The sequence below is a fragment of the Bison bison genome, unplaced genomic scaffold (assembly GCF_000754665.1).
Source record: "Bison bison bison isolate TAMUID 2011002044 unplaced genomic scaffold, Bison_UMD1.0 scf7180017864533, whole genome shotgun sequence".
Lineage (NCBI taxonomy): Eukaryota > Metazoa > Chordata > Mammalia > Artiodactyla > Bovidae > Bison > Bison bison.
This window is the reverse complement of record NW_011495082.1, coordinates 8,451,518-8,472,520: the sequence shown is the minus strand read 5'-3', so window position 1 is coordinate 8,472,520 and position 21,003 is coordinate 8,451,518. Positions and strand designations below refer to the sequence as shown.

At 41.1% G+C, this 21,003-nt stretch overlaps 1 protein-coding gene across 1 annotated transcript in view; it reads left to right on the top strand.

Moving 5' to 3' along the window:
- Positions 1-21,003, top strand: part of KIAA0825 (KIAA0825 ortholog) — a 429,492-nt gene that overhangs the window by 172,663 nt on the left and 235,826 nt on the right. The window contains exon 14 of the mRNA XM_010831930.1: positions 3,045-3,184. Within this exon, the coding sequence (XP_010830232.1) occupies positions 3,045-3,184 (140 nt within the window). The remainder of the gene's footprint in view (positions 1-3,044; positions 3,185-21,003) is intronic.

The window sequence follows — 21,003 nt, the reverse complement described above, 5'->3', positions numbered from 1 at the left end:
CCTGTCTGCTAATGTAGGATTTATGAGTTCCAGTGGATTTATCAATTCTGTTCTCTTCTTTGTATTATAGTGGAATTCAACATGTACATATTTGATACATACATATATTAAAAAAATTTCCTTTTTGTCATTTTCTGTGAGGCTCATCTCACTTTCACAGCTCCACCAGCTCAAAGGATGAGGGAACATATGCTTCTCCATATGCCCAGTGCAGACTCCTCAATGCATTTATTACTTGGAGCTCAGTGACTGAGGAATGTTTGTAATCTTTTATTTTTTTCTTATAGTGAGTCACTCTACTGTACATTTCAAAATCTGTGATAAGTGGAAAGATCCAAGAACTGAGGTACATTTCAACAAACAGCTTCCCATCTGGTAAACGAGAGGTTTTATTTATAACCAGGTATTCGGATACTGCTGTATGAAATGACATTCAAATTATCTTGCCTTATTCCGTGTCTGAAAGGCCTGAGCAAAAACATAACCCTTCCTCCAGTTCATTCTCCATACTGCAGCCAGGTCAGGAATCCCATCTGCCTTAAAACGCTTTAACAGGTCCAAAGTCTCCACCTTGGCTCCTCCATGATCTGGCCCCTGTCTCCTTCTTCAAACTGTCTCTCAATATCCCCTTCCTTTTCTAAACTCCATCAGATTGGATATTCCAGTTCATTAAATGTATCCTTCAAGTCAGCACTCAGCTCAAGCGAAACAGATAGGTAGGAAATGTTCAAAAACTAAGTCAATATTAATATGCAACTTACAATTAGCTGCTTTTCATCAAGTTTCTTGAAGTCAGCACTTGGGGTTTAGGATGGAAACAGGGACAGCCATTGGGAGGATACGCTTCAATATTTCATTCCAAGGGGCTCACCAAGTGGATTCTTCCTTTGGTACCACATTTGGAATGACTGCAAGAACCAGACCAACCTGAGAACACCCAAAGGAATTCAGAGCTGCTGAACTGACCGACGTGCTTCCTCTGGTCTGAGAGCCAAATAACTCCCTGCTTTTCTCTTTGTTGCCCATCCAGGGCACAGGTTTTCCTAGCTAACACTGCCTCACCAGTTACTGGGGAGTTTCTCTGGTTGGAGTTGATGTTATCAGAGGCTCACACGGGAAGCCTGAGCTGGTCCAAAGCTCAAGTGATTTTGTGCATCGTAAGGTTGTGAGATGTTCCGAATGCCCAGCCAAGTCAAGGGGGAGATGTTTTGAAATTTCATTTTATGTCTTTAAATGCTCTCACTTTTGTTTAAACTAGCATTCTGGCAATGTATCCTCTTTTTTTTTTTTTTTTTTTTAAAGAGTTTGTCTATTTATGAGCAGATGAGTCAATCAGCTAACATTTACAGAGCCCTTAAACATGCTTACTTCTTTGGTAGGAGCTTTGCGGTATAAACTAAGTGTGCCCATGAGGCTTGAATCTGAGTGGAGAGATAAAGCCTTTATTAATGAAATAATAAAGTGCTAAAATCTGTATACCCTGCTACCCGTGCTCCAAAAAGCACTGCCTTCCACAGTGGTTCTCGAACCCTGGTGTGCATCAGCATCTCCTGGAGAGGGCTTCTTAAAGTACAGATTTCTGGGGCCCATTCCCAGAATTACTCTTGGGATAAGACCTGGGAAATTGCATTTTTCACAAGTTCTCAGGTGATGCTGATGTTGTTGGTCCACGGCCCAGGCTTTGGAAAACTTTGGTCTAGACCATGTGGATGGTTTTCATCTTGAAATGATGCCACAAATCATCTCTCCGCGATTTCCTTTGTTCTGCTTTCTCCCACCTAAAGCACACATATGGTTCAGTCACACCTTGACATTGCTCCTTCCTTCCCGCTGCCACCCTCCTTATTCCCGCCATCCTTATGGCCACAGTCAGGCTGAGTTTGGTCATTTCCTGCACTTTGCTGTTGTTTTTGATGTTGTTCAGTTGATAAGTCATGTCCGACTCTTTTGCGACCCCACGGACTGTAGCCCACCAGCCTCCTCCATCCATGGGATTTCCCAGGCAAGAATACTGGAGTGGGTAAGCCGATCTGAGATGCTGTGACCTTTAGCCAATCTAAACTTTGAGACTTTAGAAGGAAAAAGGGAATAATGCTATCAGGTTTTAGTTTCTACCTCATTTCCTTATCTCCAGATTCATTGGTAAATGAATGTGGTGACCTGGGGGACCTGATTTTAATTTTCTGTTCACCGCAGATGACAGTTTCCCAAGTAGAAACTTGTTTGCTTTGGAATTACTTCTCTTTGATAAGCTGATTACCCTGGGGACATTCCCTGGTGGTCCAGTGGTTAGGACTTCACCCTCCTGTGCGGGAGCTGCAGGTTTGATCCCTGGAGGAGGAGCTCAGATCCCACGTGCCTTACTGCCACAACACTAAAACACAAAACAGAAGCAACACTGTAATAAATTCAATAAAGACTTTAATAACGGTCTACATCAGAAAAAAATTCTTAAAAAAAAAAAAGACCAACTTATTACCCAAGTAGGTAGCAGTGTGACTCTTAAGAGTTGTTCTGATAATTGCCTGTTGACTTATGGCTTTTACATATTAAAAAATTAGATTATGGTTGATCTCTGACAGAAGCTTTGAATTCCTTTCATTTTATCAACAATCATAGTACATGGCAAATTAGCAGCTAAAACATACTGTAACATCTTTCCGTGAATAATGAAAGAAGTTCATAGCACATAGTAGGCACTCATGTATTTGTCAAATGAACAAATAAATGTGTTCAAAGATGCATAAATTATTTTTATTTTGCTCCATGAAACTAAAACATAGTTCTGTGAAATGTAGGCATGGTTATTTTGTATCAGTTTTAACATTGGCAGGCTACCAAATGTTAATTTGCTTTTAGCTAGTAGACATTAAATGTAATTCCTTCTCTGAGCAACCCTGAAGTAAGCAAGCATGAAAGCATTTTCACAGTAATCTGGGAGGAATTGACATTTAAAGGAGTTAGCATTACATCTGTACTTTAAAGCTATTAATTTCATAGATAAATTAACTTCATTACTCCATCTTTATCTTGCATTTTGAAAGGACTCCATCAGCTGGACGACTGATAGCCGAGGGTCAACTGAAACTGCTCTTATCCCAGCCAGGTTGTAATTGGAACCTGCTTCTGGAAACCCTACTGCATCACGATGGTCTTTTACTAAGAATCTTGCTAAAGAGCTCAAGTGAGTATTTGTAGTTTTGAGAATGTCCTGAAAAAACTCAGTCGTTGTTCAAGTTGAATGGAATGTTTTTTCCTACTTGAATGTTGGTAGGGCAGTGATACCAACTGTGTTATAGCAATAGGCAGTGGGGTTAGCAGCAGCAAAAATATTGAATCACTTTATAAACCTATCAGAAAGGTCTTCTTTCAGGGATAGTCTGAATGAGGGAAAACGATATTTTTATATGATACTGTTCTATCGTAACTGTCGTAATATAAGAGATGTGTCAGTATTTGGGGTTTGAAATGCCTAAGAACATATTATGGGAACACAGTTATATGTCCAAAACAAGTCTCAGTTAGACCTGAGAGAGAGAGATTACGATTGTTTTTGACCCACATTAAGCACTTCAGTGGATCATGAAAAATGCTTATGTAACTTATGAACAAGCAAGTGTGGCTTGCCTCCGCGTCCACTGGGGCATGGAGAAGTAGTCGTGAGAAAATTATGAATGAAAATTGAGGAGTAATGGAAGCCCATACTTCTCTTAATTAGACTTTCTTTTCTCCCCTGTAAGCACTATTTTAGAAGATGGTAAGCAATGTTATGCCAATCTAACATTATGTCCTGCTGTTCTCCTGCTACATCTATAAAGGGTTTTCTAACCATCTTTACAACCCCTGTGCATTTCTTCTGCTATATACTACACAGATAGCCAGATTCATTTTATCAGTCATTAGGTTCAGTATAGTCTTCCCTATTCAAAATATTTTTTTTCTCTCATCCCCCATCACTTACAGGAACAAATCCCTAAGTTTTGGCCGTTCAAGTATGACCCCAGACTAGTTTTGTAACCCCTTTCCCCACTGTTCCCTTGTGTGCACGTGCATGCACACACACGTATTCCAGCCATTGTCCACAGAACCCCACGTACACGCTGCGTCTAGGCTTCCCTGGTGGTTCTGGTACGGAATCTGCCTGCCATGCAAGAGACCACCTGCAATGCAGGAGATGCAGGTTGGATCCCTGGTTCTGGAAGGTCCCCTGGAGAAAGAAATGGCAACTCACTCCAATATTCCTGCCTGGAGAATCCCATGGACAGAGGAGCCTGGAGGACTACAGTTCATGCGGTTGCAAGAGTCGGACACGACTTAGTGACTAAATCACCACTGCCACCACATGTTCCTTCCACACTTTCCTCACCCATTTTTCCACCTTGAGAGACCCACCTAGCCTCCACCAGTGGACGAGGGCCTGCTAAGCTCTAGATCTCTGAACACTGTCTCACACTGATCTCTCCCTGCCTTGAACTTGACAGTGTCTGTTATGGCGGCTACTGCTCGTCACTTAGTCTGCCTTATATTGTTATTATATTGGTATGTTAACAAGGCAAAAGCTACCAGGCCCTACTGGCCTGTTGTATACAAAACGAGGTTCACAGCATCCCCTTCCAGATTGTTCCAGTCATTTCTGGAATATTTGCTTTCTCAGATCTGCCCACAACCAGTTCCCCATAGTTTTTTCTTCTGCATGCCTTGAGGTTTGTTTCCCAAAAACCACATAGAGGAGGTACCCTACTGCTGAGCCCTCTGCTTCTCTCCTGGTGCTCCCAAATCCAGAAATCTTGTGGTGCCAAAGGGCACTGTGAATCCTCCAGCCTCACCATGTTCCAAGCAGAGGTTTGGAGATTACCTCTCCTCCAACCCTGAATCGGACTTTATTCTCTGAGCCCCCGAGCCTTAAATCTCACAAAGTTCAACTGAAAGCAGGATCTTCAGCTTCAATATCTTGAACTCCACTCTCTTAAAGGGAAAACAGGTGCTAGGGGAATTAATTGGTCAAATAGCCAACATATATTGTTCACTTGTTAACTCTTAGGCACTCTGCAAGGCACTTCACATTTACTATCTAATTTGACTCTTAAAACCTATAAAGTAAGTATAATTATTTTCATCATGTTAAAAATAGCATTAGAGTTTAAGATACTGTTATTTGCCAAGAGACACATGTAGCTGAGAAATGGTGGGTAACCTGGAATTCTGAACCCAACCTGGCACGTTCTTTCCCTTACAATTCTATACAAATATTCTTGCAGATTAAGTCCTAGAGTGGGCCACGGGTATCTGGAAGAACTGTAATCTGTCCAGTCTCTGGTTGAATCAATCCAGACACCCCAATGCACATGCATGTAACTGCTCTTGCCAGCCAGGTAGTCAGTGGTGATCACAGATTTTTATTTTTATATTTTCCTCAAGATAGCATGGTGCTTTTTACAGAAAAAGTGCAGTGATTGCTCAGCGATCAGTTGGGATATAAAATATGGAGTTTCACTTAAACTTTATAATCTGAACTTTCAGGTAAGGTGACTACTCAACATGGATAGTATCTGACATGGCTGGAGAGTTACTCTAATGTTAATATGATCATTGAAGCTCATGAACATGGGCCTAGAAGAGAAATAGTCTCCTTTTAATAGAGTTATATAGTTCAGCCTAGAAAAGCAATTGTGATAAAACACTGGGCTATTCTAATATAGCCACTAAGTACAGGGATAGTGATTGTGGTTAAATGAATAACCAGGTTTTCTTGCAAAAGAATTCTACATTTATATTACATCTACCTTTTGGATATATAACATGATGTTGTTTTTGAGGGACTTAAAAGTTATCAATGGTACCATACTGTAGCTTCTTCAGTTCTGGTTCTCATGGAATACAGAAGTGCATTTACCCAGCCTGCTAAAATATCTTACCAGTTTTTGCAAAGCTTGTTATGTTTGATCTTAGCTGCTTTGGTATTGTCTTGTATTAATTTTGTTAGCTACTTCATTAGCGTAAGGATGAAGTGACAGAATTTACTGATCAATTGATTGACTGACTTATTAAACTCCATTAGAAACCTTGTCACTTTAAGTTAGAAACAATATGCTCAGGGAATCTTATTAACTAGACTAAGGTCAAAATTATTATGCACCTAAAAATACATATGTAATATTTTTTCAGAGATTTTCTCTTCATTCAATATCATTTGGTAATTTAGAAGTTTGATCATATCTTTAGGAAAGCAAAATTTTAGAGTAAAATGTTCTGATTAGGTGTTTCAAACAACATAACTATTGGCCTGTTTATGGGAGACTTTTCTTTATGAATAGTCTCTTTTTAGTCTAATTGATAAAATTTAACTTTTGTTAAATTGGCTCAGGAATAAGAATGGAGATTATAAATACACATTTTTATTGAATGTATTTTAAAAACAAAGTCCTCTTCACCCAATAAGCAATTATTAAATTCTGTTAGGTAAAGTTCTTTTTTTGGATAGACAACCATATATTATAAACATTAAAATATAAGGGGTTTGTGTCTGTAGCTTTAGGTCTTGCTCTCTAAAAATGAGCAAGTGGTGGATGTGACAGGTGATGGAAGTAAAGTCCGATGCTGTAAAGAACAATATTGCCTAGGAACCTGGAATGTGAGGTCCATGAATCAAGGTAAATTGGAAGTGGTCAAACAGGAGATGGCAAGAGTGAACATCGACATTCTAGAAATCAGTGAACTACAATGTACCGGAATGGGCAAATTTAATTCAGATGACCATTGTATCTTCTACCATGTGCAAGAATCCCTTAGAAGAAATGGAATAGCCCTCACAGTCAACAAAGGAGTCCAAAACACAGTACTTGGGGATAATACCAAAAATGACAGAATGATCTCTGTTCGTTTCTAATGCAAACCATTCATATGACAGTAATTCAAGCCCATGCCCAAACCACTAATGCTGAAAAGCTGAAGTTGAACAGTTCTATGAAGACCTATAAGACCTTCTAGAACTAACACCCAAAAAAGATGTCCATTTAATCAGAGGTGACCTAAATGCAAAAGTAGGAAATCAAGAGATACCTAGGTAACAGGAGAGTTTGGCCTTGGAGTAGAAAATGAGGCAGGGCAAAGGCTCACAGTTTTGCCAAGACAGCACACTGATCATACCAAACACCCTCTTCCAACAACACAGGAGAAGACTCTACACATGGACATCACCAGATGGTTGATACCGAAATCATATTGATTACATTATTTGCAGCCAAAGATGGAGAAGCTCCATACAGTCAACAAAAACATGACCAGGAGCTCACTGTGACTCAGATCATGAACTCCTTATGGCAAAATTGAGACTGAAATTGAAGAAAGTAGGGAAAACCACTACACAATTCAGGTATGACCCAAATCAAATCCCTTATGATTATACAGTGGAAATGACAAATAGATTCAAGGGATTAGATCTGATAGACAGAGTGCCTGAAGAACAATGGACCGAGGTTCATAACATTGTACAGGAAGCAGTGATCAAAACCATCAACAAGAAGAAGAAATGCAAAAGGCAAAATGGTTGTCTGATGAAGCCTTACAAAGAGCTGAGAAAAGAAGAGAAGCAAAAGGTAAAGGAGAAAAGGAAAAATATAAGCATCTGAATACAGAGTTCCAAAGCATAGCAAGGAGAAATAAGAAAGCCTTCCTAACTGATCAGTGCAAAGAAATAGAGGAAAATAATAGAATGGGAAAGACTAGAGATCTCTTGAAGATGTTTAGAGATACCAAGCAAACATTTCATGCAAAGATGGGCACAATAAAGGACAAAAATGCTGTGGACCTAACAAAAGGAGAAAATATTAAGAAAAGGTGGCAAGAATACATAGAAGAACTATACAAAAAAGATCTTCATGACCCAGATAACCACGATGGTGTGATCACTCACTAGAGCCAGACATGCTGGAATGCTAAGTAAAGTGGGCCTTAGGAAGCATCACTGTGAACCAAGCTAGTGGAGGTGATGGAATTCCAGTTGAGCTATTTCAAATCCTAAAAGATGATGCTGTGAAAGTGCTGCACTCAATATGCCAGCAAATTTGGAAAACTCAGCAGGACTGGAAAGGTCAGTTTTCATTCCAATCCCAAAGAAAGACAATGCCAAAAATGTTCAAACTACCACACAGTTGCACTCATCTCACACGCTAGTAAAGTAATGCTCAAAATTCTCCAAGCTAGGCTTCAGCAGTATATGAACCAAGAACTTTCAGCTGATCAAGCTGGATTTAGAAAAGGCAGAGGAACCAGAGATCAAATTGCCAACATCTACTGGATCATAGAAAAAAGCAAGAGAGTTCCAGAAAAATATCTACTTCGGCTTTATTGACTATGCTAAAGCCTTTTTCTGTGTGGATCACAACAAACTGGAAAATTCCTTCAATATATGGAAATAGTAGACCTCCTGACCTTCCTTCTGAGAAATCTATATGCAGGTCAAGAAGCAACAGTTAGAACCGGACATGGAACTACAGACTGGTTCCAAATTGGGAAAGGAGTACATCAGGCTGTATATTGTCACCCTGCTTGTTTAACTTATATGCAGAGTACAGCATCTGAAAGGCCTGGCTGGATGAAAAACAAGCTGGAATCAAGATTCCAAAGAGAAATATCAATAACCTCATATATGCAGATGACACCACCCTAATGGAAGAAAGTGAAGAGGAACTAAAAAGCCTCTTGATGAATGTGAAAGAAGAGTGTGAAAAAGTTGACTTAAAATTCAACGTTCAGAAAGCTAAAATCATGGCATCTGTCCCATCACTCCATGGCAAATTGATGGGGAAACAATGGAAGCAGTGACATACTGTATTTTCTTGGGTTCCAAAATCACTGCAGATGGTAGCTGCAGCCATGAAACTTAAAGATGTTTGCTCCTTAGAAGATAAGCTATGACTTACCTAGACAGCATATTAAAAAGCAGAGTCATTACTTTGCAACAAAGGTCTGTATAGTCAAAGCTATGATTTTTCCAGTAGTTACGTATGGATGTGAGAGTTGGACTATAAAGAGGGCTGAGCACTGAAGAATTGATGCTTTTGTACTGTGGTGTTAGAGAAGACTCTTGAGAGTCCCTTGGACAGCAAGGAGATCAAACCAGTCCATCCTAAAGGAAATCAGTTTTGAATATTCATTGGGAAGACTGATGCTGAAGCTGAAAGTCCAATACTTTGGCCACCTGATGGGAAGAGCTGACTTGTTGAAAAGACCCTGATGCTGGGAAAGATTGAAGGCAGGAGGAGAAGGGGACGACAGTGGATGAGATGGTTGAATGGCATCGCCAACTTTATGGACTTGAGTTTGAGCAAGCCCTGGGAGTTAGTGATGCACAGGGGAGCATGGTGTGCCACAGTCAGTGGGGTCACAAAGAGTCAAACATGGCGGAATCACTGAACTGAACTATGAAAATGATTTACCAGAATTTCTATTTATTTTAAAAAGAATCAGCAGAGTATATACAGAAATAACTTTTTTGTAATATGAGATACAACTCACTGAGTGTCAGAAAATAGCAAAATTTAATAAATAAATATATAATAAACTTTTAATTTATAATATGTGCTTCATAGGCTGCAAGCTTCTAGGAAGTTTGGCTAAGGTTCAGTGGACTTGAGAAGGTAATGTTTGTTGGTTTTATTTTTAAGATGGGGTATTCTAAATTTGAAGGAAGAAACCTCAGATTTTAAATGTATAAGACATTATTTTGGATTATTGATGTTAAAAACCCAAGGCAGTTGTTTTGGCATTACCTCACTGAGGCCACATGGCCTTAACCAGTGTCTGACTTGTGACATCAAAGGAACAAATTTCTGGCAATTTCCCAGTTGTTTGCAGTTGGCCTTTTCCTGCTAGTGACATTTGAATGAAGTGTGACTAACCCTCTTTCCTTTGCCCATTGCCCCAAGAATGATCCTCAGTGAAATTTCTTGGCTTCTGGTGATTTTCAGTTGTAATATAACAACCACAACAAACTAGAAAATACATAATTTTTAACATGTTCCAGACACTGCCTCTAAGTACTTTAAATGTGTTCACTCACTGAATCCTCAAAACAACTCTGTGTGGCAGGTACAATTATCATCTCCATTTTATAGAGGCAGAAGGTAAGACAGAGAAATCAAGTCATTTGTCCACGTTACATGCCTCATAATTGGCAAAGCAGGATTTAAGGCAAAACTGGTGTTCAGAGACTGTGCCTTCACCCACCACACCGCAGGGCATCGCAGCAGAGCCACAGAAAGCTCACAAAATTACAGAGAGGCTCAATTCATGAAAGCTATCAGGAGCCTCTGTCGTGGATAATGTTGGTAGTACATTCTGTACTTTTCAACCATGTAACACAGTGCCTAAGGGTAATCAAGAAACAGATCTACAGAAAATTCTATATAAATCACTGCTACCACTACAAAGGGTTGGTTAACTTAAAATGAAGGAAAATGTTGGTTGCTCAGTCATTTTCTACTCTTTGCAACTCCATGGACTGTAGTCCGTGACTACTGCCAGACTCCTCTGTCCATGGAATTATCAAGGCAGGAATACAGGATTGTGTACATAGACGCACTATACAAAAATGATCTTCATGACCCAGATAACCATGATGGTGTGATCACTCACCTAGAGTCAGACATCCTGGAATGTGAAGTCAAGTGGGCCTTAGGAAGCATCACTATGAACAAAGCTAGGGGAGGTGATAGAATTCCAGTTGAGCTCTTTCAAATCCTAAAAGATGATGCTGTGAAAGTGCTGCACTCAATATGCCAGCAAATTTGAAAAACTCAGCAGTGGCCACAAGACTGGAAAAAAGTCAGTTTTCATTCTAATCCCTAAGAAAGGCAATGCCAAAGAATGTTCAAACTACTGCACAATTGCAGTCATCTCACACACTAGCAAAGTAATGCTCAAAATTCTCCAAGCCAGGCTTCAACAATACGTGAACCGTGAATTTCCAGATGATCAAGGTAGATTTAGAAAAGGCAGAGGAACCAGAGATCCAATATCCATTGGATCATCAAAAAAGCAAGAGTTCCAGAAAAATATCTACTTCTGTTTTATTGATTACACCAAAGCCTTTGACTGTGTGGATCACAACAAACTATGGAAAATTCTGAAAGAAATGGGAATACCAGACCTTCCTCCTGAGAAAACTGTATGCAGGTCCAGAGAAACAGAACTGGACATGGAACAACAGACTAGTTCCAAATTGGGAAAGGAGTACGTCAAGCCTGTATATTGTCACCCTGCTTATTTAACTTATATGCAGAGTACATCATGCAAAATGCCAGGCTGGATGAAGCACAAGGTGGAGTCAAGATTGCCGGGAGAAGTATCAATAACCTCAGATATGCAGATGACACAACCTTATGGCAGCAAGTGAAGAAGAACTAAAGAACCTTGATGAAAGTGAAAGAGGAGCATGAAAAAGCTGTCTTAAAACTCAACATTCAGAAAACGAAGATCATGGCATCTGGTCCCATCACTTCATAGCAAATAGATGGGGAAGCAGTGACAGAGTTTATTTTCTTGGACTCCAAAATCACTGCAGATGGGGACTGCCCCCATGAAATTAAAAGACGCTTACTCCTTGGAAGAAAAGCTATGACCAACACGTAGACAGCATATTAAAAAGCAGAGAAATTACTTTGCCAACAAAAGTCTGTCTAGTCAAAGCTATGGTTTTTCCAGTAGTCATGTATGGATATGAGAGTTGGAGTATAAAGAAAGCTGAAAAAAAAAAAGAAAGCTGAGCACCGAAGAATTGATGCTTTTGAACTGTGGTGTTGGAGAACTCTTGAGAGTCTTCTGGACAGCAAGAAGATTGAAGCAGTCTACCCTAAAGGAAATCAATCCTGAATATTCATTGGAAGCTGAAGCTGAAATTCCAATACTTTAGAAGCTGAAATTCCAATACTTTGGCCACCTGATGTGAAGAACTGACTCATTGGAATAGACACTGATGCTGGGAAAGATTGATGGCAGGAGGAGAAGAGGAAGATAAAGTATGAGATGGTTGGATAGCATTACCAATTCAATGTACATGAGTTTGAGCAAGCACCAGGAGTTGGCGATGGACAGGGAAGCTTGGCGTGTTGCAGTCCATGGGTTGCAAAGAGTCGGACATGCTGAGCAACTGAACTGGGCCATTCCCTTCTCCTGGGGGTCTTCTCAACCTAGAGATCAAACCAAGGTCTCCTGCATTACAGGTGTGTTCTTTACCATCTGAGCCACCTGGGAAGCTGGATCAACTCAAATTCTCTATTTTCTTAGTCTTTTGGATAATAAGGAATATTATGGCAGAGCCTTTGTGTTTTATTGTACATCATGTGTGTGTGTGTGTGTGTGTGTGTGTGTGTTTCACTTTATGTGTGACTAAAATGCCATTTTATAGCTGTCTTGGAAAGAAGTAACCAAAACTAAAATGCTCCCTCATGGTACCCTTTGCACTCCTAACTTCAATGTCCTTGGTTACTTTTTCTAGTGACAATGTCTGTATTCTCACTTTTTCAATATATTTTTTTTCTTTCCTTGATTTGTACCATATTCTTACTTAGAACAGTGGAGTTATATTTGTAGTTTTTGCCTTAAGTCTTTCCAACCAAGGCTCCTATCCACCAATGATGACAAGAATATTATTATAGAATATTATTATAGAATTATAATTATTATTATAGAATAATATAGAATTATTCAGGTCCCAGAGACAGTTGTCATCTAGGGTCTGTGCTGAGTCTGCATGAGGGTAGGGTGACTGTAGGGCATGATAACATAAACCAAGGCTTCCGAACTTTGTAGTGCGGGTAGCTGTTTAAAACTGCAGATTTTGATTTTAGGTCTTGTTGGGGTGGGGGGTACCTGAAATTCTGCTTTTCTAACAAGCTGCCAGGTAATGCTGCTCTTGATGCTGCTGGTGCCTGGACCACCTTTTGAGAAGCAAGGCCATCATATAAAGTTTCTATTGCTATCATTGGCAAAAAATTGGGGTATGTGATTTATCTTTCCAAAGTATTATGTTTTTAAAGAGACATAATTTACTTAAGATTATTTATAATCCATTTGTCAGAACGTTCACAGTAGTCACAAAGCTTGTTCTTATTTGAATACAGGTCTGATTATGTCACTTCTTCTCTGCTAAAAACCGTTAGTGACTGCCCACTACTTATAGAGGTGTTTGTAAACGATGTTGTTGCACAGTCCTAAATTGTGTCTGACTCTTTTGCGACCCCATGGGCTGTAGCCCACAAGGCTCCTCTGTCCATAGGATTTTCCAGGCAAGAATCCTAGAATGGGTTGCCATTTCTAGGGGGTCTTCCCAACCTAGGGATCAAACCTGTGTCTCCTGCATCTTCTGCATTGCAGATGGATTGTTTAACCCTGAGCCACCAGGGAAGCCCGCTTATAGAGTATGGACCCTAATCCTTTAGACACAAGCAGTGAACCCTAATCCTTTAGACACAAGCAGTGTACTTTGTACTCTGGAGATGATTGACTTGCCCAGAATCTTGTCCTGCTCTTCACCAGTTTAACATGCATATTCTGGTCTAGGTTGCACATCTTGCTGCTGCTGCTAAGTCACTTCAGTTGTGTCTAACTCTGTGCGACCCCATAGACGGCAGCTCACCAGGCTCCCCTGTCCCTGGGATTCTCCAGGCAAGAACACTGGAATGGGTTGCCATTTCCTTCTCCAGTGAGAAGAAAGATTGAAGGCAGGAGGAGAAGGGGACGACAGAGGATGAGATGGTGGATGGCATCACCAACTCAATGGACATGGGTTTGAGCAAGCTCCAGGAGTTGATGATGGACAGGGAGGCCTAGGGTGCTGCAGTCCATGGGTTCACAAAGAGTCAGACACGACTGAGCGATTGAACAACAACAGTCTCCATCACAGCGACCAAACTCTACCATTATAGCAGGACCATACATAAGCAAATGATGTGACTGCAGTGGAGGAAGGTTTTCCTCAACCATTTTAGGGTCACTGGCTGGTTTGAAAATTAAACTAACAAAGAGAGAGTGACAGGAGAAAAGCACATATATTTATTTAATATAAGTTTTACATGACACAGGATCCTTCCTAAGAAAGTAAAGATCCAGAGAAACAGAAAATGTCATTAGGCTAGGTTTGGCTTAGAGGGTAAAGCATCTGCCTGCAATGCAGGAGACCCGGGTTCGATCCCTGGGTTGGGAAGATCCCCTGGAGAAGGAAATGGCACCCCACTCCAGTACTCTTGCCTGGAAAATCCTATAGAGGGAGGAGCGTCGTAGGCTACAGTCCATGGGGTCACAAAGAGTTGGACAAAACTGAGCAACGACACATAATGAAGAATGGATAGTCATGGAGAAATACAATAGGTCAAGTCATGTGAGGTAACTGTAAGAAAACTGGGGAAAACTTAGCAAGGCTTATTTGCTAGGATTCTTCTCAGTGTCCTTTTGACTTCAGAGATAAGGATGCACCTGTTCCCCTCGTATAGGGAGGGGAGCTATACCAGAGACGTAAGCATTTTATGACATGTTTCAAGGAGAAGGGCAGCAGGGAATCAGAGTGACCTTCCTGCTTCTGCTCTTTTCTTAACTCCGTTAACTTAAAATATTAAGTATATCAAAATGCCTTCTTTTGATGTAGCATTCTTGAACTCCACCGCCAATACTCCATTAACATTTTTTTTATGGACACTGAAATTTGAATTTTGCCTATATTTTGTGTTACAAATCATATTCTACTTTTGATTCTTTTTCAACCATTTACAAAAGTAAAAAAAACATTCTTGGCTTTGGGCCTTCCTGAAACAGGAATCATGCTGGTCACGTCCCCAGGGCTGTAGTTGTCAAGCCTTGTTCAGGAATATTGTGCAGCACTCAGGTGCTCACATTTCTGCAAGGTGGTCATTTGGCGAGAAGACCCACATATAGACTTCAGTTCAGTCACTCAGTCGTGTCCAACTCTTTGCGACCCATGGACTGCCGCACACTAGGCTTCCCTGTCCATCACCAAGTCCTGGAGCTTGCTCAAACTCATGTCCATTGAGTCAGTGATGCCATCCTACCATCTCAACTTCTGTCGTCCCCTTCTCCTCCCACCTTCAATCTTTCCCAGCATCAGGGTCTTTCCAATGAATCAGGTGGGCAAGGGATTGGAGTTTCAGCTTCAGCATCAGTCCTTCCAATGAATATTCAGGACTGATTTCTTTTAGGATGGACTAGTTGGATCTCCTTGCTGTCCAAGGGACTCTGAAGAGTCTTCTCCAACACCACAGTTCAAGAGCATCAATTCTTCGGCACTCAGCTTTTTTTATAATCCAACTCTCACATCCATACATGACCACTGGAAAAACCATAGCTTTGACTAGATGGACCTTTGTTGGCAAAGTAATGACACTGCTTTTTTAATAAGTTGTTTCGGTTGGTCATAGCTTTTCTTCGAAGGAGCAAGCGTCTTTCAGTTTCATGGCTGCATTCACCATCTACAGTGATTTTGGAGCGCAAGAAAATAGTCTCTCATTGTTTCCATTTTTTTCCCCATCTATTTTCCATGAAGTGATGGGATCAGATGCCATGATCATAGTTTTCTGAATGTTGAGTTTTAAGCCAGCTTTTTCACGCTCCTCTTTCACTTTCATCAAGAGGCTCTTTAATTCTTCTTTGTTTTCTGCCTTAGGGTGGTGTTATCTGCATATCTGAGGTTATTGATATTTCTCCCAGCAATCTTGATTCTAGCTTGTGCTTCATCCAGCTCAATATTTTGCATGATGTACTCTGCATTAAGTTAAATAAGCAAGGTGACAAAATGCAGCTTTGACATATTCCTTTCCCGAGTTGGAACCAGTCTGTTGTTCTATATCCAGTTCTAATTCTTGCTTCTTGACCTGCATACAGATTTCTCAGGTGGAAGGTATGGTGGTCTAGTATCCCATCTCTTGAAGAATTTTCCACAGTTTGTTGTGATCCACAAAGTGAAAGGCTTAGATATAGTCAATAAAGCCAAAGTAGATGTTTTTCTGGAACTCTCTTGCTTTTTTGATGATCCAACTGTGTTGGTAACTTGATCTCTGGTTCCTCTGCCTTTTCTAAATCCACTTTGAACATCTGGAAGTTCACAGTTCACATACTGTTGAAGCCTGGTCACCTTTTGGTGAAGGTCTTGTAAGTCTTCACAGAACCATTCAACTTCAGCTTTTCTGCATTAGTGGTTGGGGCATAGACTTGGATTAATGTTATATTGAATGGTTTGTGTTGGAAACAAACAGAGATCATTCTGTCATTTTTGGTATTGCCCCCAAGTACTTTGTTTTGGACTCTTTTGTTGACTATGAGGGCTACTCCATTTCTTTCTAAGGGATTTGTGAGCACAGTAGCAGATACAATGGTCATCTGATTTAAATTCGCCCATTCCGGTCCATTGTAGTTCACTGATTCCTAAAATGTCGATGTTCACTCTTGCCATCTCCTGTTTGACCACTTCCAATTTACCTTGATTCATGGACCTAACATTCCAGGTTCCTAGGTAATATTGTTCTTTACAGCATCGGACTTTACTTCCATCACCAGTCCCATCCACAACTGGGTGTTGTTTTTGCTTTGGCTCCGCCTCTTCATTCTTTCTGGAGTTACTTCTCCACTCTTCTCCAGTAGCATATTGGGCACCTACCAACCTGGGGAGTTCCTCTTTCAGTGTCCTATCTTTTTGCCTTCTTATGCTGTTCATGGGGTTCTCAAGGCAGGAATACTGAAGTGATTTGCCCTTCCCTTCTCTAGTGGACCACGTTTTGTCATAACTCTCCACCATGTCCCGTCCAGCTTGGGTGGCCCTACACAGCATGGCTCTTAGTTTCATTGAGTTAGACAAGGCTGTGGTCCATAGACCTAGCATTGTGCTTTTAACTCCTCTTCCATGGTCTGAGTAGACATTCCTGCTGGACAGATAGGCATGGTGTCTACCTGACAGAGGAAATTTCCCTTTGAAATATTAATACCTTTTGCTCAGTGGACTTTGTGCTTATTCAAGAGCACAAGTGAAGCTCAAAACTCTTTTCTTCGTCCTTAAGTCTGCCAGTTGCAGAATTTGGACCAACAGTCCACCTGTGCTTAATGGTCTTTCCTTGGCACAAACTGCTTAAGTGGCAAATGCCCACTGATGAGTCAAAGTGATATGAAGTGAAAACCGAGCCATACCTTGCTTGAATGAATTGGGTATGTGTAGCTTGGAGAAGAAAAAAACTAGAGGAGTCAGGATAACTACATTCAAATATTTTAAGTCATCATGTAGAAAAAAAATGAAAAAACAAAACTATGCTATTCAATTTTGCAAGTGGACATGGTTGGGAATAAGTTAAAAGGAAATGGATTTTGCCTGTCAACCAAAACACCGAATGGTCATCTGTAATGATAACTGAGGATGTTGTTTACAACTCTGTGTGTCTTTTCTCTGTTCACCTAAAGAGACTAGCCTAGATTTCTGTGGACCTTTCTAATAAGTGTTCTCTCTCTGTTTTTTAAATGCAAGAAGCAGTTTGGTAACTTGAGCTGTCCAAAGCAGTAGACAGCCAGCTGCCTTGAATGGTGGTGGATAGCCTACTCCTGAAAGGATTCTAAAGGAAGCTAGGTCAGCGTTGTCACAGATGCTAGAAGGCTTTTTATTCATTTACTCCACAAGTATTTATTCAGTTATTGACTAAATAATGGAGCTCCGTGTAAGGTGTCTGCCAACCATATGACCTCATTATGTTTCTTAATCAGTTAGAAGTTGGCGTTAATCTGTAGGGTAAAAATCAAAGTTTTAAAGACCTATCTTGGCTGTGCTTGTTAGTCTTGCCAGCACCTACTGCTGAAGCAAAATTCCTCTTTGCTCCACAAATGATTTGTTTGAATTCAAATTAAATACAACTTTGATTACCTGCTTTGTAATTTCTTTTCCAGTTGAGAATGTTCTTATGCAGAATAGCCCTTTGTTCTTTCACCTGTTCCTTTTCCATTCAAGCTGCTCACTTTGATTTGCAAACCTAAAAGGCTTGTAGTTAATGTAAGAGACTCTTTGCAAACATAATTCCTAGATTCAGTTTTATTGAATAGCACTCTTGCTAGATGCAATACTAGAAAAGGGTTTCATGGTCAAAAATGCTTAGAAACACCACATATATACTAAAATGCCTTCTTAGAGAGTCACAGAGCTCATGAATAATAAAAGGCTATGAAAAATCCTGTAAAAAACAAAAGTGTTTACTATTGTTGAAGCCAGCACTTCCCAGAACATATGTGCTACCCATTAACATCCCACAAATGCACTTTGGAATATCCTACCTTCTAGAGAGCATAAGGAAGGACTTCAGTAGATACAGGTCAAAACAGACAGAACTGTTTGAAATTGCCTATCTACGTTTACTAATGTGTAAATAAAACAAAATAATTTTTGAACATACACAATTGCCTGTGTATGCCATGTACAGGTTATCAGATTTCAAGGAACTGAAATCAGTTGCTCAGTCATAAATCTTTATTGAATGTAGCTATTTTCTTGATTATTTTAAAAACGCTTTTCTCTCCTTCATTTCATTAAGGGTCAGCCTCTTTAAGACTTGGTTTCTTCGTTTATTAAAAAGAAATTGGAGTTTTTACAAGGCTCAAAATAAATGTGAAATTGTATGTGAAATGCTTAGCATAGAGCTTGTACCATTGCAGATATTCAATAAAGACCTGCTGCTCATCTCTCCACCGTCATAGTCCAGAATTTAGGACTCTGGGTATTCAAAAGAGCTCGAAACCCAATGTCCAATGATTATTTAGGTTTTGAGGAAAAAGCATAGGATAAGTTGTAACTGGTGAACTTCAATTTATATACAAGCATTTTAGAACGTAAAGCAACATAATAATAATTCCTAGGAAAAAAACTTGGTCCAGAGGATCTCTAAAAAGAATGATATTTTTGATCTTCATATATTTAAGCTCCATTTCCTCAGATGTCTTTTTAAAGATTTCACATTTTATCAGAATAAGTTGGGGTGAAAGTGAAAGTCGCTCAGTCATGTCCGGCTCTTTGCAACCCCATGGACTGTCCATGGAATTCTCCAGGCCAGAATCCTGGAGTGGGTAGCCTTTCCCTTCTCCAGGGATCGAACCCAGGTCTCCTGCATTGCAGGTGGATTCTTTACCATCTGAGCCACAAGGGAAGCATAAGTTGGGCAGGGGTCAGTAATAAGTCATATTTATTGAAAGCTTGTGAATAATTGGCAGGTTGTGGGTCAGGCCACTCAAGATGGCTGCTCTGTTGTTCTGTGTTTGCTTCCCCTGCCCAGCCAGTGCCTGCTTCACCTAAACCCTATGCACAGGACTGACCTTCCTACTTTGCCCTGGGCTCCAGCTGCTGATTGTTCTTGTCTAGGGAGCGGTAAGTTTCCCTGGTAACTAATGAGCCACCTAACGCCAGCTCCCTGACAGCGGGCAATCTCCGCTTCTCTCTGGAAGTCAGGACTGCCGCCGTGTCCCGCCCGCAGCCTGCTGCACACGGTGAGGCCCGTGGTGAGGTGTCGTTCCAGGACCTTGCTCCAGACCTGTAAGCTCTCCCGTCCACTAACCAGGGTCCCCAGCCCCCAGACTGTGGGCCAGGACCAGCCTGCATACTGTTAGGAACCAGGCAGCTCTGCACGAGGTGAGCAGTGGGCAAGTGAGTGATGCTTCTTCACCTGCCCCTCCCCATCGCTCCCATGACCACCTGAACCACCCCCCTGTCCCCAGCCGGGGAAAAATGGTCTTCCAAGAAACCAGTCCTTGGTGCCAAAAAGGTTAGGGACCGCTGCGTTAAACCATTGATCTTTCTGTCTCTGACTCCTGGCTCTTTGGCCTTGAAGCTGGGCAAGTACAGGCTCTGTAGACCTGTGGGGTGCAGCCCAACAGAGGTCGCAAAGAGTCAGAAATGACCAAGAGACTTCACTCACTTTTTCAGTTTTATTGCTGTTAATTTTCATAGTGATCTAGGCTGCGGCGTTCAGATCTAGTGCTTCTCTGAAACAATGTTCATGTGATGCTCCACCCCCTTTTTCTCTGGTGTTAATTTATTGGCCTGGTGTCCTAGGTTTTAGGTCCTTGTTTTATACACTGCATTTTCTGTCTGTGCACTTTCTGGCTCATCCCTATGTCTAATGTGCATCTTTCTGTCTCTTCTCTTGGTTGGGGATGCTCCTGAGGGTCTGGTTAATCCAATTCCGAGCTCATGGCACACTCTTTCCCAGCATTATGGCCAAATCCATTTAGTGACTCAGCAGGAGCTTGTCATTAACAGCAATTCTTGTGGAAAGCAAAAATTAAGCAGTCGTGGAAAGAAGAGAGCTGGGGCACCACAGATGTGTGAATCTTCGGAAGCAGTAAACACAGCCTCCCAATGGCTTGGTGGTTGACTTCCTTTCCTGACACCACCCTTCCTCGGAAGCACGAACAAGTTCTCTTCTCACAAGGAGTTTAAAATAATGTCTGCAGTGGAAAGGGCCCTTCAATGTTATTGAAAAGACAACCTGTTCCCAAATCTTTTATTTGTTTATGTAATATAGGAACTGTTTGACAGATAAAGGAGAAGGCAGACGGAATTCGAAAGAGTAGCTTTATTATTGACAAAACCTGGGGTCAGAGAATACCCTTTCAAATATGTGACTTGCCAACACTACTCCACGATTGAGCCGGTCCCTTTATCCCTCCAAAGGTCCCAGCTTTCCACTCTCCACCACCAATGACCAACAGAGCCAAAACACACAGGACTCCCTTGCTGTGGCAGAGCCTTCCCTGATGGACTTAACGGAGGGGGCAGGGGCCAGAATGCACCCCCTGTAGTCAGGCAGGCCGCACAAGCCAACCCAACCCTGCCTTGTCTCCCCTATCAGGCAAGAAGACACTTGCCTCTACCCTTCTACATTCTTCCAGCGAGCCCAGGAAATAAACTGGAGATCAACAGGAGACAAACCAAAGGTTGATAACGTGCATACATGGACTCAGGCTTCCCAGGTG